The sequence below is a fragment of the Fringilla coelebs genome (assembly GCF_963513975.1).
Source record: "Fringilla coelebs genome assembly, chromosome: 1".
NCBI lineage: Eukaryota > Metazoa > Chordata > Aves > Passeriformes > Fringillidae > Fringilla > Fringilla coelebs.
This window is the reverse complement of record NC_140028.1, coordinates 85,440,820-85,468,629: the sequence shown is the minus strand read 5'-3', so window position 1 is coordinate 85,468,629 and position 27,810 is coordinate 85,440,820. Positions and strand designations below refer to the sequence as shown.

Below are 27,810 nucleotides of genomic sequence, written 5' to 3'. Positions count from 1 at the left end.
TTTCTGGAGCCACAGAGTAATAGATGTTTATTACTAATCCAACTTTCATGAATATCCCTAGTGCTCATGTTTAATGTGTGGTCAACATTACACTGCTGTAATGGGGGCTCTCCTGACCCAGGGGGAGACAGGACATATATATGTGCATGTCCTGCCACCTGAGCTGAGAATGAGATTAGATTGTAGTGGGCTAACAACTTGGTCCCAGGCAACAAGTGCCAGAAGTGCTCAGTGGCAGGATTAAAGCTGTGCACAGTTCTATTTTTCACTCCAAAAGGGGATGTTGTACTTCTGGACTTACTGGATTAAAGTTTTTCTGAAACAGGATCGTACTCTTGGGGGAATAACAAACTGACCCCGCATGTTCAGCATTAGCATAGGAGTACTTCTGCCTTTCATACTTGTAAAATTCAGTAGGATCTGGCATCAGGATGACAGTTTCAAGCCCTTTAGGTATAGAATTTTTAGCTTAGGCTCATTTTCCATGAGCATGCAGTGACAGGTACACAGGGATTTGCGTGACTTGAATATTTTCGGTAAGTTGGAAGCACGGCACCAGTCAGACTAAAAGAGAAAAACAGAACCAATTCCATAATGCTTAAGCCTACAGAATGGCACATGCCAACTTTGGCCCAAATTGAGAACCCCCAGCCAAGACTTTGCAGAGTCCAGCTCACACCAGAGCTCCTACTTGGTGCTGAGAGCCTCAGAAGTTTATTGAGTGACACACAGGTCATGGGAAGGCCAACAACAGCAAAAATCATTCTATTGCAAATGCAGAAAATATCAGAATGAGCAGAAGTCAAGAGCTTTCATTACTTAAACAGAAGCAGTGCAAGGCTGACATCTTTAAAAAAGGGGGGGTTACTTTCGTGGTTCTCTTCCTAGAAGTTTCACTTCCTTTGGGTGTGTGGTTATTTCAGGTTAGCACAGCAAATGCCAGAAGAGAAGGCATTTTATTTGCTTGGGGTTTTTTTATATTGAAGAACAGGCAAGACCACCATGTACTGGAACAAGAGGAGGGATTACAAAAGCCTGACCTGAACAAAAGGAGCTATGTGGAGTGCTTTCTACCATACAAAGGTTCACAATAATTCCTTTCCTGTAAAGCCACACTGAACTCTCTGAACAGCTAATATGTGGGCCTTGGGACATATCTAGCCCGACAGTCATGTGAAAACTCTTTTTGTGGTGATCCAAGGTGGTTCTCTAACACGTTTTGCTCTGTGAAAGGCTACACACCTCTTTAGGGGAAGCGAGTGCCTTCAGGTTGTTTGCTTTTTCTGGTTTTGTACCACAGCTCTGAGTCTGGCACTGTGCTCTGTGAAGTCGGTTTAGCAGGAATAGGATCTGCTCTGTCCTCTTAAGTATCACCCACCTGTTCTCAAAACCACGGATTTCTCTAAAGAGTTGTCTGCAGGTGCAATAGAGCAAGGCTGCAGCAAACAGTCACGTGCCTTTCTGTTTGGAGAGATGAGGCTCAGTTGCTTGTTTGCATATATGACTGTGCTTCAGAGAGAGCTAAACCCAGTTTTATTATGTAGAAGCAAAACAGAGAAAACATGCAACTGGGACATCTTTGCAATTATTGGAGTTGCTTTAACGTAGAGGCATGTGGAACCTGAATGATGTAGGCAGCTACTTGCAATGCTATCTATTGAAAAGAGTATGGCTTAGTTATTTTGTTATGCATTTTACAAAAAAACTATTATCTTTCACCTTTGTGCCATCCCATCATGCTTATTTGTGCTACCCCAAGCTGAACCAGCCGTGACGCTCTCCAAGCACTACTTTTTGGCTGATCCTTGTATCAGTGGTTTTTCCTGTGGGCTCTGCTGACTTTTCTGAGAGGTTAAACAGCGCCTGAATTTTTACCATGTGAATTCTTGGCCTCCTGAGCCACAGATGTCACGCTGGCAGAAACTGGCTTAAATGTTATAGTAGCATGAGTGTATAGACCTCTGACCTCCCCAGATTATACAAACAGGAAGGGTCTCGCCTGCCCTGGGCCATGGCATGACCCAGGGAAGTTCCTCCCGCCTCCCTTGGCCCTGCCGAGCCCCTCTGCCTCATAAAGCCTGATGCCGAAGGCCACTGCCTTCCAGCAGAATCCCGTTTTGGATGATGCATCCTACATCACTGCACTGTCATTTGCTTCACCTTCAGTATGTATATCTTAACCCCGCAGCTCCAAGGCATTTGCAGGCATCCAGGCATCTCCCACACACTTCCTTGCTCTGCAGTGCTGCTCCGGTTTTGCCAGATGCTTACTGCCGACTGCTGCGGTCCCCGCCAGCTCTCCCCGCGCTCCGCTCTCTGGGCGTTCGGGCACCGCATGGCATGTGGTCCCGGTGGGAAGGAGAGACTGTATTTGCAGCACAAACCTCCCCATCTCCCTGCTGTACGCGATGCTGCTGGGGGCTCCTTCAGGGATGCCGTCCCGCCAGACTATTATTAAAAGGCCGAAGGAGTCCCAGGCACCAGCTGCGTACTCCCTTCCTCCTGTTTTTCCTCTCTGTGCTGGCGCCCCTTCCCGCCGGAGGTGCAGGCTCGGCTGCCGGGGGCTCCACCGAGGTTTCCCAGGGCACAGCGGGGGCGCTGGTCCACCCTGGCGGCTGACAGCCTGGCAGTCTCACTCTTCCTCCCTCAGCTGGCCGGGACGGAGGCTTAAGGAAAAAAAGTAAAAACCGAAAAAACCTCTTCTGGGGTCACTGCGAGGGAAAAAAAAAAAAAAAATCTTCGTTATGTCTGCGGCGTCTACTAAGACGTCCCGAGAAGGAAGAGGAGGATCCCGCCCCTCGGGGACCGCAGGGTTCGGCGAAGGGGGTGGGCGCTGCCTGCGGGGCCGGGACCGGGGCGTCCCCCCGCCTTTGGACGGGAGGGGCTCTGCCTTCCTGCGGAGCCGAGATGAAGGGGCCGAGCCACCCTGCTCCCCGCCCCGGAGGGGGTGAGAGCCGTCCCGCTCGGCGCCGGGGACTCGGCAGGGCGGGGTGCCCGGGCCGTCCCCTCGCTGCGGCCGCCGTCTATGAGGCACTAGCGAGCCTCCTTCCAGCGCCGGGAGGCGACACAGCCCCGGCGGGCAGGGCCAGGCGGGGGGGGCCGTGCGGCGGGTGGCACCCCCCTTCTCTCTTCCTCCTCCTCCTCCTCCTCCTCTTAACTTGGCCACGGCGGCGCGGGGCGGTGCGCTTCGCTCTGCGCCGCCGGCGGGGGATGTGCGGGCGGCGGCGGGATGGCTTCGGCCGTGTTTGAGGGCACCTCGCTGGTGAACATGTACGTGCGGGGCTGCTGGGTGAACGGCATCCGGCGGCTCATCATCAGCCGGCGGGGCGACGAGGAGGAGTTCTACGAGATCCGCACCGAGTGGTCGGACCGCAACATCCTCTACCTGCACCGCAGCTACTCCGACCTCGGCCGCCTCTTCAAGCGGCTTCTCGACTCCTTCCCCGAGGACCGGCCCGAGCTGTCCCGCTCCCCCTTGCTCCAAGGTTTGAGCAGCTTCCGCGGCCCTGGCGCTCTGTGCTCGGCGGGCGGGCGGGTTTCGGCCGCCGCTTCCCCGGGGGTGGCGGTGGCCGGGGAGGACGGGCGGGCGAGCGGTCCCTCTCGGCGGAAGGGAGGCGGTGAGGAGCTGGAGCCGCTGAGAACCGGACGGGGCGGGGGGGCAGAAAAACTGCGGGGGCGTTTTGCGGTCGGAAACTCCTCCCGGGATGTTGATTTGCGTTTCTCCTTTTTTTTTTTTTTTTTTTTTTTTTTTTTTTTTTTTTTTTTGACTATACGTTTGGAGCCGAGGGTTCCATGCAGGACGGTGATCCCAGTATCGCGGCTGCTGTCTCCAGCTGCGCGGCTCCGGGCTAGGCTGTGCCGGGGAACAGAGGGATCCCCGTTGGCGCTGCCCCTCTCCGGTGCCTCCGGGCTCCCCGAGGAAGGGCTGGGGGTGGTTGGGAAGAAAAAGGGTGTAGCTGAAAAGTCTCCGCATGTTGCTATGTTGTTTGCCGCAAGGAGAGGGCAAAAAAAAGGTCTGCGGCGCTTGCCAGGAGACGGACCAACTCGGGGAGCTGGCATAATTCTTCGCATAACTTCTGTGAAACGGCAATTGCAACCGCGGTTAGTGGAGACGTCTGTTCTCTTCCAGTTTCTGAAGTGGATTAACCAAACTCGAGGGATGTTGTCCATGCTCAGGCATTGCTGTGCAGAAGCAGGACGTACCCTAGATGTCTTGCGGGTTGGGTTTAGTGTGTTTAATTGTTGGGGTATTTTTTAGATGGAGTTACGTGTTCTACTCTGACGTATTTCAAGTGTGTAGAGCGGTGAGGAGCATCCAGTCATCTGAAAATGGGTGTACGCCTAGCCCTTCCAGTCTCCCCACTTGTTTGAGTTACGACGTAAATGATTTGATTGAACAGGAACGGATAAAAGCCGATATTCTGTGCCTGATTTTCTCTGTGAGAGGGTGGGAAAGTTTTCCCAAGCTCCCACCTTGCTAGTGGGACCCCTTGCAGAGGGTCTGTGTTTTGCTGTTCTCTGAACTGCGTGTCCACTGCTCGTAGAGGTGTAAACCCACCGGACTTCATTCCTGGGCCGTCCCTGTGTGACAGCGAGCTCTGTTCCCTGCCAGTGGCGAGCTCTCCCTGGCTGCCTCCCCAAGGATGTTTTCTGACAGGTGTTTTTAGTGACACAGGTCTGCTTCCATGCTCCTGCCAGATCCCTAACCTCTGTTGGTGGGCTTGGTTTGAGTTTTTTTACGTGCCTCGCATTAAAACGCTGGTACCTTTCTCCGTCCAAGCTTCCTTGCGTGGCGGGAGCCGCAGCCCTCTCCCCGGCCTGTGTCCCCTGGCTCTGGGCTTTCCCGTCCCCGCTGCCGGGAGGTGGCAGCCCGGCCCCGCCGGCCCCGGGCGCTCCGCAGCCACTGGCGGGCCCCGAGTGCCCTCTGCAGACGGCGGGGATGGGCGCAAGGCAGCCGGGGCGGCCGCGGCCCCGCAGCCCCTGCTCGCTCCGGGCTGCGAGTGGGAGATGCTGGCTGGGTGCCGGAGGCTTGGGAGCAGGCTGGGAATGGGGCTGTTCCTGCGGAAGGCAGACCCCACCTCTTAGCCCGGCTGCGATTTTTACTAGTGCTTAGTGGCAGTAAATTCTCAGTAACATCTCAAGTGTATGTGGCACCTGGGCCACGGCTTTTGAGGATTCTGGGTAGGTTTGGAGCGAGCCGGCCTGTGGGCTGCAGGGCACAGCACCTACCGGAGTCACTGTGACTAAAAATTGACGTCCCAGGGTGCCGGTAGTCCTCTTTGCTGGCTTTATAGGGCTCTGAAGAGTAGCTTGGCAGCTGGACCGGGGTGTGTGCTGTGTCTGGCTGCAAATGGACTCGATCCTTGGCCTGCTGCCCCTCCCAGGGCTCCTTCCCCATTGGTTACTCACAGGAGCTGCTGCATATCCTAAAGCTCTTCTCATTCCTCAGCGCCTCTCTCAAGCGAGCCTGGTTCCTCTCCTGTCTCAAGGCCTGCCAGAGCTTTTGCAAAGTATTCAACTCGTTTCACTTCTCTCCAAAGCATTATTTGTGCGGTTTGAGCCAGATGGGATTATGGTCCCTTGCACTGGCTTTACTTGACAGTCCCAGGTAGATACACCATTCATGCATGAACAGCTGGGAAGGATTAACCATCTTCAGCCTGTGTTGCTCAATCTCTGCCTAAAACCTAGAGCCTTGGCTTACCTTTATCTCAGGAACAGGCACGCTGCCTTCAGTAGAATGGGGAATGAGCAAAACATCAGTTCAGGATTTGAAAAATTGAAACGTAATATAAGTAGATTATTATCTGTTTAGCTTGTTGAAAGGGTGGGGGTTAACTTTGCAACAGAGGCAGAATAAAAATCAGGAGTAGTTTCTAAGCAATTACCGCGTGCGTCACAATTTCAGCAATTCTCTGTTTAAAATTGTGCTGCTCCTGCTCTAAAGAAAATTGCTTTGCAGAGTATGCTTCTCTGCCTAAAGAACACTTCATCATACCAACATTTTAAATTGGCTGGCCACAGCCTCTGATAACTTGACAAAGTTGAAACATAAAAGTCTCGTTTAACTAAGTGACAGTGATGCAAAGCTTTGCATGTAAAAAGAGATTGCATGGGGCATGTTCAGTCCTTACAAAATTCATAGGGTAAGCATGGTTTCTTAATGCCATGTTTAAAAGCAGATGTCCTGCTGTCTACAGTGAAGCTCAGTGTACTTAACCCAACAAAAGCACCTGACAAAAGCTCATTCTTGTGTGTGTAAGCATTTAGTCATATACATTTGTGTGTATTTTTATATATATATATATATATATATATATACAAATGTATTTGCATATGTATGTGAGTTTGTATGTGTGTGTTTATCTTGGGCTTCCTGAAAGAAGGTGAATATCAGCTGTGCCTTTTATCTGGAGGAAGTGATAAAGTGTTGCAAGCCAAATTTGCATCGCATTGAAGGACTCCAAAGTCCCTACAGATTTGCCTAAGGAGCGTTAAAAGGACTAGCATTATCCTAGAGTTCAGTCAAGCTGCAGTGTGTCACATTTAAGGGATATGACTGAGAGTGGAAGCTTGAGCTATTTGATGTTATTAACTTTTTAAACGAAGGTTGTGGTTATTTTAAAAACGTCAGCAATTTTAGAAAGAGTTGGTTGTTACCTTTATTGCTGGCTTCAGCAGACAGTTCATGCTGTGCAGGAGTGTGCTCCTTTTCTTGCTCAGCATGAGGAAACCATTCTCTCCATTCCTTTCTTGACCCCTCATCCTCCCGAACAGACTTCCACAATGCTCTCCCCTTCCTTATTTGCTGGAGCTGCTGATTGCTTTGAGATTGCAGAGGTGCAGATGGGAGGTGTAGCTGTCTGCAGTGGCTGCTCATCTTACCCTTTCTTAGATATGAGAGGAGGGGAAGTCCCAGGGGGGAGTAGGGCATTCCCACAGTTTTGTCTTGGCTTTGGTAACTAGTAAGAATGCCTGGCAGAGTGCACTCTCTGCATGTGGAGTGTACACTGATGCTAAAGGCCAAGGACGTTCAGCAACACAAGGCATCTCACTGGGAAGCTGGTAAACAAGGTTAGATATGTGCATACCTGCAGGGTGACTAAGTATGATTCACTGTGATGTTGCCAGTAACTTGCTAGTATTTTATTTGTCTTTGAAATCTGCCTGTCCCTTGCTCTAGGCAAATGTACAAAAGAGGATCACAGGAGAACATGAGTTTGTTCGCTCCTGCAATGAACACAGCATAATGTTTCTAAACTGCCTGTTTCTCTATGCAAAGTCTGCTTTTGAATTTAATCAGTTTTCTTGAGAAAGGCAGAGCTACGGACTTAGAAGCTGACTTAAAATTGATGGAAATAGAAATAGTTGCAGCAGACCAAACAGACACCAAAACTGAGGTATACATCTGGAAAAGGACTCTTCCTTTCCCTGCCCCCCTCCTTTCCTTTTTTCTCTAAATACCATTTGTGAGAAGGTCTCATCTAAGGCTTATCCTTGAACTTGAGCCAGATGCAGTACAGTCAGCAGTCACACACCTCCCTCGCCTCTGACTTCAGTGCAGGCAGAATCAACCCCTTAAGGAAGCCAAAAGAGCACATTAGCAGCCTTTCAAAACTGGGATTTGTTTTGCCTCTGGAGTGCCAGGGTGGTTTCTGGCAATCCTCCTGTGCACTTGTTTGTTGCCTTTGTTACCAGGACAGAGGCTTAGATGCTCTTCCAGTGTAACTGTTCATATTGTACCTACCTGTGGTGCCTGGTCCTGCTTTGATACTCTCAGCTGCCAAATCAGAAGCCCTCTGACAGATTTCTTTTATTACTAGATGGACCTCTCTCCCCAAAGTTCTCATTTTCCTCCTTTCTGTGCCTCCTCTGACTCATTCTGCTTTGTCGTGTTTTTTTTTTTTTCCCTCGCTCTTCTTTCTGTTATTTCCTCTCTTTTCCTTTTCTTTGCCTCCAGGTTTCCCTCCTCCCATGGTGTGCTGCCATCCATGGTTATTTATGGCTCTGCATAACTTCTCTGTTCCCTTCCACCTTGCAGGTGCTCAACCTCTGTCCATCCACAGTTTTCTAGTAGTGATGGAGATTTCCTAGAGAAACCTTGCACCTTTATTTTGCCTCCTAGTGTAGAAGCAGTCACTTTACCTGCAGCAGAGCTGAGCGGTCCCTCACAGAGACTAGGCTGAGCTGCAGCTCCAAGCCTTGTGCCTGCCTCTGGGGTGACACCCTTCTGCAGGAAGCAGGTGATCAGCTGTTTTCCATGTCCCAGTGCCTGTGCAGTGGGAAGCTCCTTCGGGGCTGCCATTGGAGGGATGTGCACAGCACAGAGGGCAGTTCCCGAGGAGCCAGCCCAGGAACATTGTTTGCTTGCAAATGCTGTGTTCATAACTTAGTTTTCTATACGCTGCATTATAGCATTTTCTGTTGTTGTTGTTTACAAGACCATCTGGGAGTGTGATTTATGAGAAGAGGGAGCTCTACAGAAGCAGCATAGTGGTTTCCACAGACAGCAGCTGTTTCTCGGTGCTGTGACAATACAGATAAATACACTGCATCTATTGTGCTCTTTTCATTGTTGACATTGTCAACAGTTCATTAGTGGAGCTTGCTCAGAGCTTCTGTCTGGCAGACAAAAGATGCAGCTCTTGGTTATCAGGCTCTAGCAGAACTGTATAACCAAAATTAAGTTTGTGGCTTCTGGGTTTGTTTTTTTTTTATCAGCTGAATTTCATGGTTCATTTGTATTAATGGAGATAAATGGAGCTGACTGTGTTGTTATAAAGCTAGACACAAGTTGCCTTTTTGTGGTGAACCAAGGCAATGTGTCAGGGAAGGTTTTGGTGGAAAGGAATTGAAATGAGGTGTGTTTTTCATGACAGCTCTCACCTGATAAGAAACCAGCACTAAAAAGGGTTGTACGAGCTTGCATTTTTCATCAGATTTTGACTGCTTTGTTCACTCCTATTTCATGTTTCTTTGACATCTTTTTATTTCTTGCAGCTCATCAGGCATCAAGACAGGGAATTCTGTGGGTAAAGCCTGTCTGTTGTGTTCTGCCACCAAAACATGCCTTCTCCATTCCAGAGATCCTAGGAGATCCCATAACTAATAATACAATGTGTGGAGAACCCATCACCTTGATGGTCTGGGTTTCTCATCTTTTAACCCCCCTCCTTTCTTTGCATGGGTATTTGAGTGTGCCAGTGTCCTCAGGTCACGGTCACTTTTGCTGGAGGGGATTTCAGTCAGACAGTTGTTTGGACAGGACTTCTCCCCATCCTGCATCTGCTTCTTATGAACTGCAAAAGAAGAAAGGTTTGGGCAGGCTTTTGAAAGATCTCTCTCTTTCTCCATCAAACAGATTTACCTCAGTATCTTCAATATGTTTGCTACTACCTAGCAGAACTTTTGAAAATATGGAGTAACTCACACACATTTTGAGTACTGATACCGCTTTAAAAATTTTGGTCCTCGTGAGCAAGCTTAAGAAGGGCAGTACAATGTGATAAATGTCAAAAGTCCACCTCCCACACCCACCCTTCTTTTCAGCTCTGCTGTGTCCTTTTAGTTGCTCCCTCAGTAATGCCACCGAGAGGGATCTTGTCAGCGATATTGCACTAATAGCAAATCCTGTAGGGACTCCTGTCACGTGAGGTGGATGAACTCCCCCACAAGGAGAAGGGGCAAGTGTGTCTGCACCAAAAGAGAGGGGTTGAAGAATTAGGCGAGAGGCATCGAAGAGTGTAGGGAGATACAGTATGAGTAAATGAAGGTGGTATAGAAGGTAATCTTATCCCCCAATGAGTTGCAGCTGGACTAATTACTGAAGATTAGAAGCAGGCCTGATCTTAACAGGCCACACCTGTAACCAATAAGAGCAAGTGGTGTAAAGGAGTGGATTGGTGGGATCTGGGAGGAGTCAGATGACTGCTGCAAGGACCAGGGACAGTCACTGCATAGAGGAGCTGCATTGCCAGAAACTTCAAGGAGGTATGAAGCTCTGGAGATATGAAATCCCTTGCACTATAATGCTGATAGAACTCATGATATCTAGGACTACAGAAGAGGAATTGCTAGAGCTGCCAGACTTAAGTCAGACCAATGCTGTAGCTAGCTCTAGGATCCTGTCCCTGGTGATGAGACCCAGATGCTGCAGAAGACAGCATAAATAAAAGGCAGAGAACAAAAAATGACAGTCCTGGTCTCTTGTAATTGAAGATCTGACATCCCTGATTGCCTGTAATTATCTTCTCTGGATCTTATCAAGTCTTTGGACTTAAGGGATCCCTGTGGTGTTATTTCTGTAGTTATTGAAGAAAAGTTGTGTGAGACAAGCTTTCCCATCTGCTGGGTTTTTTTTCATTTCCTGCCTTTACATACCCCTGAGTATTCCTTTGCCCTTCTAGCAATCTTTTATCTCTCTTTCCTTCATCAGAGAGGAGGCAGCTGTTAATGGGAGCTGGTTTGGCCTTTTCAGAATCCAGCCTGAGGTGGCTAATGCCTTAGCTCCCAGGTGGCAAGGTTGAGGGAACACATGCTTGGGGTGAGGAGGTATCCTACCTGTGCAGCTGCTAGGAGGAGTGAGGTATGGTGGCCGTGAGGCAGGGGAAAATGACAGCTGAAATGGTATTGAGAAGACCAGGTAAGCAGATGGAGGAGTTACAAAGCGGTGCAAAGGAGCAAAACAGCAGAAAAAATGGGGCTGGGTTGTCTGTTGTCTTTCAGCCCTGATCCATGTGCCAGCTGAGTAGCTTCAGTTTCTGCATGTTTCTGTGGAATATGTGTCCGTGGGTCTGTTCAGAAGTTGACTAGATGTGGTCCCTAACAGCCTGACCTGACTTTGGACCTGGCCCTTCTTTGGATGAATCAAATAAGACTCTTTAATTTAACATTATTCTCTAATGACTGGGACCTTCCTTCTATTGCTCCATCTACATCCTGGATTGTGCATGTGCACAAGTTTTAGCACTGCAGTGGTAATGAATGCTGTAACTGGGGAAAAGGGGCATAGCTCCCTTTGAAGTCTGGTCAGGAGAGACAGCAAAGTAGCCGTCTCCCATGCAAGGCAGCTTGTATGTTTTCCCTAAAGATTTGAAATCCCTAACGGCTGCTTGGAGTCTTGTGCAAAGAGAGAAGAATGGACTCATGATTTAAATCTATAAGCCTCAAATCTTTCTTGCAGTGTAGATTAGCACAACACAGTAGGATTTCTCTCTGGATTTATTTATTACTTATTTTTTTTCCCTTTGATACCTACTCTGCAGTCTCCCTATAGGGAATGGAAAGACAGATAAGAGGGGTTCAATGCAACTTTAATCTTCATGTGCATACTGAAACACACAGCATTTAGGACTATTGGCATTCCATCTTGCATGTATCTTCAGAAAGTACACCTTGGCTTCTGCTCTTGCTCAGCTTCCTGTATGTATAGAACTGATTTTGAGAAAATAGGGTATCTCTTGGACATTCTTTACTCCTGTCCTGACCTCAAACATGAGGTGTAGTCCTTCAGACTGGAGGGATGGGGTTTGCCTACAGTTTGCTGTCATGTATACATAGTGACTTGTACATCTTCAGGAAAACAGACTTCTGTGTGTCATCATTGACATGACATTACAGATACATACTTGACTTGGGCATGAACTTACTCTTCCTTGGAAGGCACAAGAGGATTTTTGAGACAATGGTCATTGTGTATGCTGACTGTCAGGACTGCTCTGTGATTTCATTACAAGCCATGAAGCACATGCTGCAATTCCTGCCCTGCTTCCTGTGGTAGAAACATGGGGTGCATTATCTGCGGTTTTCAGGATGTCATTAGTTGCAGATTTGGTGGCTCACAGCAGTAGTAGGACAGCCCTACCAAGGCTTGTGTGTTTACATCAGGAGTTGGCTCTCTGTTCATTCTCCTCTGCTGCTGAGCTCGTTTCCTGCCTGTGTGCAGCTCTGGGCCCCTCTCCCACGCTGTGAGCCAGCGTGCCAGGTACACAGCTGCTGGCCTGCTCTCCCAGCCTCCTGCAGCTGCCCCAGCACCAGGGAGCCAGGGAAGGGAGAAAGCTGCAGGCTTCTGGGGCTGCTTGTGCCATACTTTTCCAGACACATGTTGCTCTGTGCAGAGCTGTTACTTACGCTTGGTCTCAAACTGAAAGCAAATCCGTTTCAGTCTTAAAGACTCTGCCCGGGGCTCTTGGTCTGGAAAGGGGCAGAGAAAATGTCAAAAGGATTGAATGAGGTCACTGCTTATGTAATAAAAACAAAGCAGTCTCCCAGGCACAGGTGAGTGCCACACTGGGTTAGGCAGTGTCATCCCTCTTGTCACCCAGCCTGTTGGCTCCTCTCTGTGCAGGGTGAAGGAATCTTAGAAGTTTGTGGTATTTGGCAGCAGGGTTTGTGGCAAAAAAGGAGCCAGCAGGACCCCAGTTTACATTAAATCCTATAAACGTATGTGTTTATAGCATTTAAATCACTTGAAATGACAGCTAATTGTCCAAGTACAGTATAGGTAACAAGACAGAGAGCAAAGTTTTCCTGGGAGGAGTTTGTGCATGTTTTCCATTAGCAGTCCAGACAAGGGCCAGAGCTGAGAAAAAGGCATGAGAACAGCCTTTCACCATGACCTCACTAACAAATTTCCCAGCTCTGAGTTCAGCTCTGTTGCATGACTGAACAAGTGAAGAAAGCACAACTGGTTCCAAGATACTGGCTGCTTTACTGGTATCTTATTTTTATTTTATATCAAATGGAGTAAGGGTTCTTGGATAGTAAATTCTGTTTCCCAGATGGAAATACAGGGTAGACATGTATTTATGGCCCATGGGCAGAGACAACAGCCTCAGGACATGTAGCTGCTGTATGGATGCTTTATATGTGGCCAGGGGGTCCCTCACGCTTCAGATGCATCTGCATTTTGGTGCATTTGTGTCAGGGTTAATGAATGGGGGGGGTGCTGGGCTCTGTCTGCAGTGTCAGCTGGCATGTCTGTGTGTCTGTTTGTTCAGGCATTTCCAGCGTCTGGAGATCCTACATCAGTCTCTGGCATTTTTTTTCCTCTTTCTTTCTGCCTCGACAAATCTTCCAAACAGGAGAAAGAACAGAGGCAAAGGAGAAACCCCCACAAAGTGAAGGATAGGCCTGGAAACTTGGGTGCTGTTCTGTGACCCTTCTTTACACAAATTCTGGCTCCTGCTCAAACTGAGTATAGTGCCTGGGTGAGAAAGGAGCTTGGATGGGGAGTCCTCGCCTGCAGTCTCTTGCCTCTTCTGTGGAGTCTGGGGTTTCCTGAGGTGAAGCCTTTGACAGGAGTGGTTTAAGGTATTCCCTGCTGCTCACCTAATTGTGCTGGCAAAGCAGAAGTATCTCTGTGTTGTGGTGTGGGAGAGGAAATGAGGTGCAGGGGAGGGGTGGGGTTACCTTAAGCCAGTGTTGACACCAGAGACTTTACCTTGTGAAACCCCAGTGTTCCTCCTGCACGTGGGTGCTGTGGATGATGACAGCAGCCAGTTAGAGAGTGTTGAAAGGAATGGGAAGGAAGGACCAGGACCTCCACGCCTCCTGGCTCCTTGGGCAGGCAGTGCCTCGCTCTGGTCAGTGCGGCTGTGTGATTGGGAGCAGTCTGTCAGGTTGTGGGATCATGGTCTATGACTAACTGAAAACCACAAGAGCATCTGTTAACTTTTAAAAACAGAGACTTGTAGAATTAAGTTAAATGAGGGCCTTACAAACTTCATGACAATGGCAGAAGAAATTACAGGTTTAGATATATGTGTATATAAGGCCAGTCAAGTGGTTTCTGTTTGTTTGGGTTGCAGATGTATGAAAGGAAAGGCTTTAGCCTGGCCAAATTGAACTCCCTGTATGGGGAATTCATTTAAGGTCAGCAGCCTTCCATCCCAAAGCTGCACATCTGCAATCATTGAGCACATATATAGGAAGCTGTCCAGGCAGATGTGTCACTCTCCTTCCTACGCTGTCTGCTTTTTGGTTTTGATATTACTGGAAGCTTCAGTAAGAAACACTTTTATAGTGTCAGATGTTACAAGTTTTCTGTGCCAGTTTCCAGGTTGGAGTGTGGATTTGCATGGCTGGTGTCTTTCCAAGAGGTGGAAGGAGATAATATACTAGGGCTGGAAATTCCTTGTGAATGCAAGAAGCTGTAAAACCTCCCACGGGGCGATCTGTGACAGTGCAACAGGCTGACAGCCTTGTCTGACTTCTTGGTGAAGCATAAAAAGACCATGTGGAGCTGCAGATGCTTTCCCTGATTACTAATGAGAGAAGTCCTGACCGCTCGGCTGGTTTTCCTCATGGGATGAATGCTCAGGGTTGTGGCCAAGGTGCTTTTGGTGTTTTGTTTTTTTTTCTTTCTCTCCCCCTCTCAGTCTGAATATCTTCATTTGTTTGAAAGTATCCCTCTTCCTGGTAAAATACTAGTTCCAACAGTGCATGCTTATCTGGGACATGGTCCGAGATCTAGGGCAGATTTGAGAGGGAGCAGCTGAATGCTGAATCCCTGGTGGATCGGCAGTGGGGTGGGAGCCACAGCTGGGCAGTCTCTGCTCTGACTCTATCAGTGTTTGTGCAGAGTGGATCAAGACCAGCAGGAGAAGTGGAGCAGCACCCCATGGCAGCTGGCACCAGGGTGGCTGGCTCTGTTCTCTCTGGTTTTTTGATGTGGACTGCAGCATGGCCAGCAGTGTTTCTGACATCATGGATGGTTGTCTGAGCTGTGGGGCCATTGGCAGCTTCTTCTTTGTTTTAGGGAAAATGACAGCCCTTTCATTGAAAAAATTGAACTCGATCCACATGTGGGATGGGAGTGTATTTGTGGAGGGGCCAAGCAGATCCACCCAGCCTGCACCTCATAGTTAGGATGATGAAAGGTGCTGGAATGCAATTCAGGTCTGTAATGCTAAGCACAGCCCAGCTAGTATGCAGTCTGTGGACCCATGAAGATGAGTTTATTCATATTTACAGCCTTTCAGAGAATTTCCAAGCAAAGCTATCTGACTGTAGTGTACACCAGCCAAGGCAAGACACACAGCACCTCCCTTATATGCCTGCTGGTGTGCATTGCTCTGCTGTCAGGAGAGGGGGTGAGTTGTACCTGGGTGAGGGGATAGCCACACTGAAAAAACAGGCAAAATGAAGGACTGTTAAGCAAGAGAAAGTTCCCTGTTTGTATAAGCCTTTTGTGGGACAACAGTCAAGTAAACCCGGTTGCTTTGGAGACAATCTCTGTTTTATTTAGAGCTGTAACTGGAGGAGAGCTGACAGCTTCCAAGTCACACTTTTGTCTGGAAAGTTTCTGTTGGATTGTATCTTGTTGATAGCAAACAACAAGGACTGGTGCGGACTGAAACTGTTTGTGGATGCTGTTACCACACTCTGCATGTTTGATGAATCTGCCTTTGTCTTTTGAATAGGAAGATGCAGAAACACTAACACAATGTAGTATATTGAAGTGCTTTCTCACAGACTGCTTTGCAAATTTTTAATTTTGATGGTTCTAATTGATTGTGTCTTTTCCTGTTCCAGCTTTTTGTTCGGTTTTTTGTTTGTTTGTTTATTGTGGCTTCTTATATTTAATGATTTCTCTTACGTTTTTCATTTTCATGGGTGTATCCTGCTCCTTGGAAAAGATGCACAAATGTAGAAGTTAAATGGTGATTTGATTAGAAAAAGTAGGTTGCAAATATCAGCAATAAAAGGCTCACTAGAGGGATGTGAGATTTTGGGATTTACTTCTCCTCATATGCCCCATACATGCATCTAGCCTGTGCTGTATTTCCTTCAGTTTGCTGGAGGAGGGCAAAGTTAGAGATGTCCTGCAGGTTATACATACAAAATATGGTATCAGTGTTTGATATCACCATACCTAGCAATTCCATATTGCACTGAAATGCATCATTCAGGACATTAGGCAGTGAAATTTCAGTCTTAATCCCTCCTGCAGCGCTGTGATAATTCAGTGACTGAATAGATGAAAAAAATCCTAACAGTTATCTTGCACTTGAAAAACATGATATTGACAAATTTTTCCTTGGACCACTCACTGGGGCTTACAGTCAGAGAAACACAAAACTGCTCTCAAAGCCTTTTGTTTAGCTTGTGTTTATTTTTTCCCCCTCTTATCTGTAGGAAGTGTCTTTTGGTTTTCTTGGGTTTTCTATTGCTTTTTATTTTCAGGGAAAAAAAGGATGAATAATGGTTCTTGAAAGCAGAAAGTGGGCTGTTTAACTATCCCTGCTGGGAATGCTGTGTAGTGAAACTGTGGGTGAGGGAGTAGGTGGTTCTACTTCTGCTTGTCTTGCAATTCCTACATATGGTCATAAACAGCTGAGTTTGTGTCAGGCTTGCAACTCTGCTTGTAAACTACACCTACCTCAATTTGGGGTGCATGCTTTGTCATCAGTTGGTTTAAAAGACATTTCTGGAAGCTATATTTGAGGTTGTGCCACATCTTCCTGAGGGGCTGCTTCTGGCTGTTAAAGTGTGCCCAAGTGAGATTTTGTTTATGCTTATGATCTGTTTGCTTTGTTTCTAGGGCTCATCACAATCAAAGAAGCCCATGATATAGAAGCCAGACTTAATGAAGTGGAAAAGCTTCTGAAGACTATTATAAACATGCCCTGGAAGGTGAGTAAGCCAAGTTCCAATTTAGCCCAGCTTGACTCCTCCTCCATGGTGACATGCCCCCTCATGCAGATTAGAATGTGATGGGCTTTGCCAAACTCTGAAAGAAGTAGCAATTTACTGAGTAACTTGGAGAAATGCTGAGTGCCAGAACTGTGTAATGATGCCTCCAAGCTGTCACTTATTATAATGTCTTTTTGTCATACTATGAAGGGGTGGAAATGGAGAAAAGGGACAAAACAAATCACTGGTTAAAAATGGATGTCTGTTTTTATTTCTCTCTTTTTAAGTATTCAAGGTCTGAAGTTGTCCTCACGTTCTTTGAGAGATCTCCTTTGGACCAAGTTCTAAAAAATGACAATGTCCATAAAATTCAGCCAAGCTTTCAAAGTCCAGTTAAAATATCAGGTAAGAATTGTTATCTACCTGCAGTTGATACAAGAATTGAATAATGAAAATTACTTTATTTGCTGTTCCCATTGTTATTTCTCTATCAACAATTCAAAATGTAGTTCTCAATAGTGCTTTGTGATACAGAGTATATAATTTTCCTTGTAATTCTGTGCAAGGTGCATTCAGGCAATAAAGTGGGGAAATGGGAGGCTGACAAATGCCAGGCAGTCAATGTGAGGAAAATGCAGTCCTTAGTGCACATCATCACATATGATAGTGCTGTTAGCACTTAGAAAGGAAATTTTGAAGCTGTTGATACAGTTCTGTGAAAGTGTAAGCTTGGTGCCAAGCAATGGGCAATATCAGCAGTGAGAATGTTAGGTATTGTTAGGAAAGGAGAAGGAAACAGAGGAGAGGAGCATATCCCCCTCTTGAATACAATATGCACAATTTTGGTTTCTTTATCTCAGGATGGAATAGAATTTAAATATAGGGTGAGGATTCAAGTTGTTGAACAGGTTGTCTAAGAAAGGGGTTAATTAAAGAAGGTCACCTTCACCTGTGAGATGAGATGACAGACTGGTATGATGGAAGTCCACAAAGCTGTGGATAGAAGGGGGTCAAATACCCTGTACTTCTTATGAAACAAGAGCTATAGGTTATCCAATATCATTGACAGACAACAGGCTTTAAACAAAAGAAAGGTTGTAATATTGTTTTGTTTCCATACAAAGCATAGTTAAGGAGTGGAACTCCCTGTCATAGGATATGGTGGAACTGAAAGCAGAAGTGACTTCAAAGGGGAGTTAGACAGGGAAGTGGAGGACAAGTGCATTGAAACCTGTCACAGGTGGAGCCATAGGAAGTTCTAAACCACAGATTAGTAGTGGGTGAAGTGGAGAGCCTATCCTTGCCTATTCTTTTAGCCCTTCTCCTCTTCATCTGCTACTGGCTGTGGTCAAAAGGTCTGTGAGCTTCTGGTGTGCCTGGTTTTGTATTTCTGTACTGAAGCACTTTGTTTAAACCTAGTGCCAACTCCTGGTTTTGTGACACCAGAAGAGCTTATTTACAGTCAATTGAAGTGAAATACTACATAGTCCTCCAAGGTTTATAATTTTGCAAGGAGCTGGTATCAATTTTCTTTGGTACTAACAAAACAATCTCAGCTGAATAATAGCATGTTTTAATTCTAAATTATTGTTGGTAGTGGTGAGTCATACCTAATTAACTGGAGGGAGATTCTCCTGTCTATGCAGCTATCTGGAAGCTATCTTGTGGTAATTAATTTCATAATTCAAGTGATTGCTGCAATTAATGCTTAGAACATAGGTGGAAATTTGATGTTAATTGATATTTGCCTCATCTGGATGTTGCTCAATGGAAATATTCAGTGTCTGGCAGCGCTGTCAGTAGATGGCAGTAAATGATAATGGGTAAAGCAGTTCATGCAGCAGTGAAATGCTGTAACTCTTAGGTCAAGTCAAGGACACTAGGAAAATACTGACATTCCTGTTACTCATGGTGCAGCTCTCTACCTGGCTTGCAGTCTTGGAAAAGCAGTTTTGTATTCTCTGAGAAAACAAACTGTTCCCCAAAAGGTCCTGCTCAGAGTGGTAGGTGGTGGAGAAGAAAGGGCTGCCCTCTAAGATGAAAGCTGAATTTGAATTTATGGTGTAAATCTTATTTTACAATCGTACAATCATGGCTCATGGTGAGTCAGGTGGAATGTGATTCTGCTGGGGTTCAATGTTTTCACAACCCCCAAATGTATTCAGCTAAAGTGAGCTGCAGTAAAATATGGAATGAAAGTCAAAGATGAGTCTCAAAGTGAGTATTGGCTTTACCTTAATGCAGGAGCATGTAATGTTAAAAAAAGTTACCTCCTCTCTCATGCCTCATATCCTGTTCATTGCTTCAACTGTATGTATAGATGAAATTTGTTGGTGTCTTTTCTGCCTGCTATATTTTGTGCCACAGGCTAAATTTTTTTTGTTGTGCTGAAAATGCAAGGCTGTAAGGCAGGGTCACAGTGTCTTGAGGTAGATCAAGAGTTATCCTTCTTAAGTCAGTGCTGATTTTTTTTGAAAAGCGCATTTATTTTGTGTTGGTCCTAGCTACATCTAAAATTTTGTGACAAAAACATCCTTGTGACTTGCCTTTTTGATATTCCATAGAGCACAGATGTGGATTACTTTCTCATTCACATCAGATGCTGCTCTTTAGTTATCCCCATGGTAGTAAGTCAGTGGAATTAGGTGTAAATTTTAGATATTCTGTATTGGAGGCTAACACAGAAACAAATAAGCAGTATCAAGGGCAGTGTAAAACATGGTATTTCTTTATGCATCATAGAGGTTGAATTAGCTTGTAAGGTCACTTTTCATTTCCCTTGTTATGTCTTTTTTGTTTTTGCTTAAGCCTAGGACTGTCTAAGAAAAATACAATTATGATTTGGTAGTGGTAGTTGCTTCAGATACTGTGTCATTAATTGGTTAGGTGAATAAAATTACTTGAGCACTGTCAGTTTGCAGATTTAAGAAGCTGTGAAACCACCTTTTCATTCCTACTTTCCTGTGCAGATTTGCAATGTCATGTGCACATATCAGTTTATAGCCATGTCAATTACATATGATACACAGTTGTTTTCCAGCTTTTTTTTTTTCATTCTCGTTTTCTTTCTTCTCCCAACAGAAATCATGCGATCAAATGGATTCTGTTTAGCCAACACTGAAACAATAGTCATTGACCACAGTATACCTAATGGAAAAGAGAAGCACCTGGATGTAGATTCTGCAGAACACTTGTAAGTGGAGTTTGAGCAAGAGCAATGCTGACGCCTTCACTGCAGCTTTCCCACCCCCCTAGCAAAATGTTATTGTCTGCCTAAGAGCAAAATTACTACAGCTGTCATCCTGACTGGTTAAAGGTTACTGGGCCTGGTTGCTAACACTTCACAATTTCCTGGTAAAGTGGGAGAATGATTGACCCCAGAGTGATCAGTCCTCTCTATATGAAAAAAGAACAGAGGTTGCCATAGGGGTGCTGTGAAGGGAGAACTGAATTATTTCTTTCTCTCATGACTGTGATGAGATCTGGTTTGAGCCCAAACTTGGAAACTCAGACAGCCTAACAAATGTCATATCCTGCTACAAAGGATAGTAGAATGTTTGGGAAGCAAAACACTGTCCTCAGAGGGGAGCACACCCCTGAAAGTAACTGACCAAAGGTCAACAGCTGCATAGATGGGGCTTGGTGTAGCACTTGTATATCCTTAGGGAAAAAGCAAGTTAGACTGGTTTCATTGGAAAGTTCTGCTTCCTAAAGCATATAGGTATTCTGGGATCAGAAACCTGTAACCAGGAGGGCTTCTATAGCCATGAACTAAAGCACAAGGAGTTCCATCTCAACATGAGGAAGAACTTAGTTACATTGAGGATGGCAGAGCACCGGAACAGACAGCTCAGGGAGGTCATGAAGTCTTCCTCTCTGGAGGCATTCCAAACCCACCTAGATGTGTTCTGTGTCACAGGCTCTGGGTGACCCTGCCTTGTCAGAGGGCGGGAGTGAATGATCTCCAGAGGTCCATTCTAACCCCATCCATTCTGTGATTCATCTAAGTCTAAAGCCAGTGACTGCATTCACGGATGGGTATTGATGGAAATATGCTCCTACAGATTTCTGTTTTATCAGGTGATTGATATTTCAATGAGCTTCAGGTAGTGAAACATTTTAATATTTTTGATGAGAAATGTTGACCTACTTTTTCATTAGGCCAGTTGAATGAAGGAAAGAGAATACTGAAAGACTTATGGAGCATTTATCTTTGAATGCAATGATCTGTCTTGTCATGTTTGAAATGCCAGTCTGTAACGAGGTTTAGAGCTTGGCAACATTTTGTCAGAGGCTGAAGAGTATGTCTGGCTTCAGTGTAATTTCTTGAAGTCTTTTTATTAACTTATCACTTAGTGGTTGGAACCTTGACCTTGCTAACAGCACTTAAACTTATAAGATTGTAATAATGAGGCTGAAATGGCACACTAGAGGTAATTCTGTAGGGCCAATACCTGGAAATTAAAATGTTATAGTTCGCAGTGGATCACTCTTTGTACTGAGAGTGACAATTATAGGAGAAAATTACCAAAGAAAGCCTTTTTCTGCCTTACTTTGGTAATTTTTAAAAAATTCTTTAAAAAATATTTATAGCTAGTTTTGATTTTAAAAACATGCTCCAGCCCAAGCAAAACTTACTGGCTTAGGATCAGAAACTACAATCATCTGTCATCCCATTGAAGTCAGACACTATTAAGGTCAGAAAATAATAATGTGACAAAAACTGAATGGTAGGCATAGTTTCCCATAAACTGTGGTGGAAGAAATGCATCTAGGGTAACAGCCTGACTTTGTGCAGCCTGACTTAGTTTAACTTTCCAAAGGATGTGAAGTCAAGAGTCAAGAAGTTAATAAATTTCCAATGTGTGTTTTATATGGGGCCCTAAATTTTCCCATCCTGCAGCTGTATTTTATAGCCTAGACATAATAGCCAGGAGATAGTGGAACCAGTGTGGCGCAGCTGTTTTGTAAAAATTTGAACCTTTTTCAAAAGCAGAGATTTTCTATACCATTGGTTTAAATGTATGTTATTAGCCCAGAAAGGAAACTTTAAAATCCTATGCTGCTCCCTTTTGGTTTCAGTAAAATTTGATTTATGGTGTGTTCTACCCTGACATCAGAGTTAATTCCTTGTGGACTTGATATCCTCAGATGGGAATTTTTTCCTTTCAGCTGCATTAAACTCTTTATGACTTCTGGGGTTTGGCTGTTGATGGACTTGAATGAGATGTTTTGCAAAGCAAACCTGTATTTTTTGGGAAGAAGTGCTTGAAGCTTCAGCAGGAAGTGCTCATTCCCTATACTGGCTAGCTGTGTACCCTGCAGAACTACCTGCCCAGTGATCCACCAGCTGAGCAGTCTTATTTTTGTTGCAAAAGAATCCACAGCACTTTCCAAATTGCAGTTGCTTACTCTGTTGTTCTGAAGTAGGTCTTTTCTGCTTCCTTCATTTTCTCTCTGATTTTAGTTGGCAGTACTCCATACTGTTGCCAACTATAGTGAAGCCAGCGTGCTCAGCATCCATGTGGCATAACTAGTCCTTTTGAACTAGTCCTTTTATGTATGATTCTTGGAGTGTAGTCTGAAGTCCTTTTGCAGGTAAAAGGTGATAAGTAAATGCATTTGAACTCATGGTTTGGTTTTGTTACAGAGGTACACTTCTCTGCAAAGACTGTTTCGACTTCTGTCTTCTAGGCCAGCAGCAGAGTCTGTGGCGTTGGATAAACTGCATTTTTTGCAAATTCACTGCAGTGCCTGAAGGAGGCCTGCAAGAGAGGTGTAGAGGGAATTTTCATGGGGGCATGTGATAGGATAAGGAGGGTGGCCTTAAGCTGAAGGAGAGTAGGTTTAGATTAGCTATTAGGAAGAAAATCTGTAGATAAGCATTGTGAGATACTGAAAGAAGTTCCCCAGGTTGTGGATTCCTCATCCCTGGAGGCATTCAGAATCAGGCTGGAAGCGGGTCTGAGTAAGCTGACCTGGTGGAAGGTGTCCCTGCCCATGGCAGGGGCATTGGAACTAGATGATCTTCAAGGTCCCTTCCAAAAAAACCATTCTATGATTCCATGATATGTGCATCTGTTAAATACTTCCTGTGGCAGTGACTCCACCGCTTTCTTGGGCAGCTTGTTCCAATGCTTGATAATCTTTTCAGTCAAGAAATTTTTCCTAATATCTAATCTAAACTTTCCCCAGTAGAACTTGAGGCCCTTATTTCTTGCCTTGTCACTTGTCACCTGGAGAAGAGTCCAACCCCACACCTGGCCACCCTCCTTTCAGGCAGCTGTAGAGAGCAATAAGGTCTCCCCTGAGCCTCCTCTTCTCCAGGCTAAACAGCCCCAGCTCCCTCAGGCACTTCTCCTCAGACTTGTGCTGCAGACCTTTCCCCAGCTCTGTTGTCCTTCTCTGGACCTGCTCCAGCCCCTCAATGTCCTTCTTGCTGTGTGGGGCCCAGAACTGGACACAGCATTCAAGGTGCAGCTTCAGCAGTGCTGAGTACAGGGGACAATCCCTGCCCTGCTCCTGCTGGTCACTATTTCTGATCCAGGCCAGGATGCCATTGGCCTTCTTGGCCACCTGGACATGCTGGCTCCTGCTCAGCCACTGCTGACCAGCACACCCAGGTTGTTTTTTGCCAGGCAGTTTTACAGCCAGTCTGCCCCAAATCTGTAGCTCCCCATGGAGTCATTGGTTGTGACACAAGTGCAGGACCTGGCATTTGGTCTTGTTGGAGCTCATACAAGTGGCTTCAGCTGATCAATCCAGCCTGTCCAGATCCCTCTGGGAAAGCCTTCCTATCCTCCAGCACATTGGCACTCCCACTCACCTTGGTGTCACCTGCAAACTGACAGAGGGTGCACTTGATCTTCTGCCCATTACTAAAGGTACTCAACAGGACTGGCCCCAAAACTGAGCCCAGGAACACACTACTTATGAAATAGATTTAACTCCATTTGCCATCCCTCACTCTTTGAGCCCAGCCACCAGTTTTTTACCTAGCAAGCCTGTCCAAACCATAAGCTTCTATGTTGTTCCCTCTTCTTCCTGGTGAATCTGAGTAGCAAATCTAATGCATTAACAGAGGTTAAAATGATAAAGAATTTTGTCTTACAACACAAGTAGTAGGCTCTTGCAAAAGACACTCTGTCTGTCAAGGTACTTAGAGGAAAAAAAATTAAGGGCAGCAGTTCAGGCGTTGAGGAATCTGAAGGTCCATAGTAGAGTTGCAGAATTTATTTTGAAAGACCTGTTGGTAACAGCACAAAAGCATTTTGACTGTTGTGGACTGTGGTAAATAGTCCTGGTTTCTTGAGTTTGGTTTTGTGTGAGCACTCTACAGCAGTGCTTTGCAGACTGCTGTGCACACACTTCATTTTTGGTGGCAAGAAAAGCTTTCTGCTTAACCACTGCATCTGACATCCACTGCTTTGCTCCTCACATTCTGCTTGTAGTAACCTGTCAGTGAGGCTGGAGAACCACAAAATCTGTGGGACCTTTCAGATGTAATAATGTAGCTTTATGCTGATGAGAGAAAAAGAGCAGAATCTGAATAGCCTTCTTGACTCCACTTCTGCCTTCTTCACTCTATCTGCCCTGCTGGTATTTCATAATCTGTTGTTTCTGGATCACTTGCAGTCCATAAGACAGCACAACGTGATCTGTGAAGTATTTTCAAGATACCAAGTCAACTCCCTTGTGCGCTCGTTCCCACACATGCAGGCAAGTAAACAGCCTGGAGGGACTAGAGGAATGAGGGCAATAAACATTCAAAGTTCAGTCTCATTGCTGTTTCATTTAAAGTGAAGAGCAAAGCCACAGCACTGCGGGAGAAAATCCATGAGTTTCTGCTCAAAAAAAAAATCTTCTCTATTTTGGCTCTCATAGTTGAAAAAAAAAAAAAGAGAGGAGAAGGGCCAGGAAGGAGTATGGGAAAGACAGAACTTGTGGCCATATATTGAAGGATGTATAGACCAGGCTATTCTATAACCCATGATAGTTCTAAATAAAATTTTGGGAAGAGATGGGAGTGTGAGACTTATCTGTTTGTTTGCCCTTCCACCCTTCTTCACGTCCTCGAGGGTGAGGTTAGAGGGATGTCCACAGTTTTTCACATATCTAAAGAGTCTAATTAGTTCAAGTGTAAATGAGATACAGTTTTAAATATTAATCATTTTAAAGCTCATCTCTTTATCTGCCATTCAGAGAGCTGCAGTAGGCCAGCTAGGCTGATAAAGGTGTTAGAGACTCATGCGAAAAGTGAGAGCTGGGTTAGAATTTCTTTTTCCATCTTGTACAATTTTTCAGTTTCTACTTCCTCTTATTTCTCACTCTGTCATAATGAATGAAATTTCTTTCAAAATATTAAAGAGAGAATTTGAGAGAAAGAAATTTCACAGTTCTTCAAACCCCTTTTAGAACTGAGGTGAAATTTAGTCCTTGGCTTGCAGTGACTACCTTTAACTGCTAGGCTATCTGGGAAGAAGATAATGTTTCTTACTGCAGAAATTCAGGCCTTCTTGAAATGGGATTGTGCGTAACTGTGAGAAGTGAAGGTTCCAACAGCTTGATGCCTTCTGGTTGAGAGTTGGTTTAAGATAGTAGGTAATTCTTGCAAAAGTGCAGGTTATGAAACAGGTGTTGGAAAGTGGGGAGGAAAATACCAAAACAAGTGAAACTAAATTTGGGGATCTTTTTGTATTTGTAGATTCTTTGATTGTCAAAAACTAAACCTTCTACCATAGGAAGTATAGCTAGACTCTGGAAGAAGGACACTAGTCATTTTTTCCTGCCTATGTTAGACATTTGGCCTCTTAGAAAAGCCAAACCCAGAGAAGGTGCCTGTGAAGTGAAAGAGTGAGAGTCCAAATTCAGATGTGAAACAAAGGCAGTTTCTTTTTCATTTTTATGTGAGAACTGAGGCATCATGTGTTGTTGACATGTGCTGTGGGAACAAAATAGAAGGATGTGGACTTCAACTGCATGATTCACTCTTAGAAGACTCACTTGCTCCTTCCTTCCTAGTAGCTTTGAAAGTCAGGGGTGACAAGATTAATTGCTTGCATTCACCATGGTTCTCACTGTCCCATGGTTTAGTCATAAACACATGAGTATAGGAGATGAAGGAGGTGTGGATGAAATCAGCTCCAAGTGGTTCTCCCACTCCCTTAGTACTTTTTTCCCCAATTCCTTTGATTTTCTAAATGACTTAATGCTCTTTGGTGTTTTTTTTTTTTCATCTCTCCTTAGGTTTGAAAGTGTTAGTGACTTTACCTCAGAGCTGGAAGACAGTGATGATCCAACAGCTTATGTCACCAATTTGACATACTACCACCTGGTCCCATTTGAGACTGACATTCTGGACTGAGGCTGCTCAGGGGTGCAGCCAGCCAGCATCCAGCCAACCTCTTTGTCCATAGGTTCTGCTATCTCTGGCATTGCATCTCTGGGAATAAGGCTGTGCAGACAACACCAACAGCAGGGAAGCTGCAGCAAGAGTGCCACAAAGCTGGTTTTATAAGTGTGGTCCTCTGTTGTGTGTTATGGAGACATCTTGTGAGGAGGGATCTGCTTTGCTGCTGACAACAAACTCACTTCCTGTGAAAGCAAGGCAGCAGAGGCTTCCTGGGGATCAATGAAATCTCTGCTATGTCAGTGAGAATTGCCACCCTGACACAGCTGTCAGAAACCTGTGCTGAAGCAGGCACAAGTCGTCCGTGATGCTTGTGGTGCAAGTTGAGTTCCCCTTTTAGGATACCACCAGAAACTTCCTGGGATGGCGTGACCACACTTTTTATGCTTTGTAAGCAAGAAGACAAGCAAACCAGCTGAACTTTGTCAGTTCCCTCTGCAGTTGCTTAATGGAGGTCTCGTGGGTCGCTTTTTGCTCAGCTGCCGGATGATTGGTGCCTTACATGAGATGTCAGAAATACCACTGAGTGCCTCCAGGACACAGAACACATGAGCTGACAGCTTTACTTCTTTTAATCATGGGCTTTTGTGTAATCACTGGAAGGGCGACTGCTCTTTCCTGGAATAGTAAAGCAGACAGCAACTGGCATTGCAATGAGCTGTGCATGATGTTTGGGTACCCGGATGATTTCGGAAGTCTGGAAAGACAATGGGAAAGCTGAGCTGCTCCGCTAAGAAGGGTCAAGGCTATGGCAGGCACTTTGATAATATTTTTTCTTTTCATGTGGACCAGCATATGTGAATGGTGCTTACAGATGTTTACATCAGAGAGATAATTCCCTATGCATATTTCTTCCCAGAGGATGGGAAGGAAGACACTGAGATTTATGTTGTGTTTGGACTGAAAAAGAATGATAAGCTGCAGTGTGCCTACAGTGGTAGGAAAAACAGTCTCTCCACTGCCACCCTGTCTCAAGGAGTTTGTCCAGCTTTCTGAGATCTGCCTGGAAGGGTCACGTGCAGGCCTCCTTCTTGTGTGATGCCATGGATTTCAGCAGAGATAGGACAGTGGGAGCAAGAGTGGGATTGGACCCTGCAGCCTCTTGACTGTTGAGCAGTGCAATGTTAATGTCTCCCTGGGGTCCCTCCTTTGCAGAGCACCCTGAATTCCCGGCTCTCACTGTGAGTGCTCAACACTCACCAGCATGACCTTTCATTGAGCTTTTTGCCATCTGTTTGCAAATATTATTTTGAAGGGACTGAAATGGAAAGAAATGCATTTTTGGACATGTTTCTTGGACAAGAGGCTTGCTTGGTCCTGAAGAAGCTGATACAACTCCCTTCTGCAGACTTTTCATTTCTATCTATAGAATAACAGTCAAACAGAATTTGTTAATGTAAATAATAAATTATTGAGAATCCTAATTCTTTTACACAGTATGTTTTAAAAATATATTTTAATGAAATAAAATAAAATATAACTCACCTTCAGTACACTTCTGCAGCTTCAAACAGTGCCTTCTTTTTTTTTTTGGGGGGGTCTTGTTTTAAGTATGCTTTCTGATCTGTCAAGTCTTCTTTCTTTTCCCCATAGTTTCTGAAACATGCTGAGTAATAGGAATTTCTGTGATCCACATGTTATTTATACTGTAGACATGGTGTGTATCCACATGGAACCTCTTCCTAGCTGTTGATCTTAGATCTAGGTGTATGTGGTTTAATGCCACTCAGCTTAGTGGAAGATTTTGGTATTTTCACTATCATCAG

General features: G+C 45.4%; 1 protein-coding gene across 1 annotated transcript; it reads left to right on the top strand.

Moving 5' to 3' along the window:
- Positions 1 to 109: 109 nt before the first annotated feature.
- PXDC1 (PX domain containing 1) lies at positions 110 to 27,728 on the top strand. The gene is made up of 5 exons (XM_084216634.1): positions 110 to 3,485; positions 16,544 to 16,635; positions 16,923 to 17,040; positions 19,717 to 19,828; positions 25,882 to 27,728. Exons 1-5 carry the CDS (start codon positions 3,230 to 3,232, stop codon positions 25,997 to 25,999), a joined length of 696 nt encoding a protein of 231 aa, XP_084072760.1. The 5' UTR covers positions 110 to 3,229; the 3' UTR covers positions 26,000 to 27,728.
- Positions 27,729 to 27,810: the final 82 nt, after the last annotated feature.

Coding starts and splice junctions, on each gene's coding strand:
- PXDC1 (XM_084216634.1), top strand. CDS start 3,230: ATGGCTTCGGCCGTGTTTGAGGGCACCTCGCTGGTGAACATGTACGTG. Junction 17,041..19,716: donor AAGTCCAGTTAAAATATCAG/GTAAGAATTGTT, acceptor TTCTCCCAACAG/AAATCATGCGATCAAATGGA. Junction 19,829..25,881: donor GTAGATTCTGCAGAACACTT/GTAAGTGGAGTT, acceptor ATCTCTCCTTAG/GTTTGAAAGTGTTAGTGACT.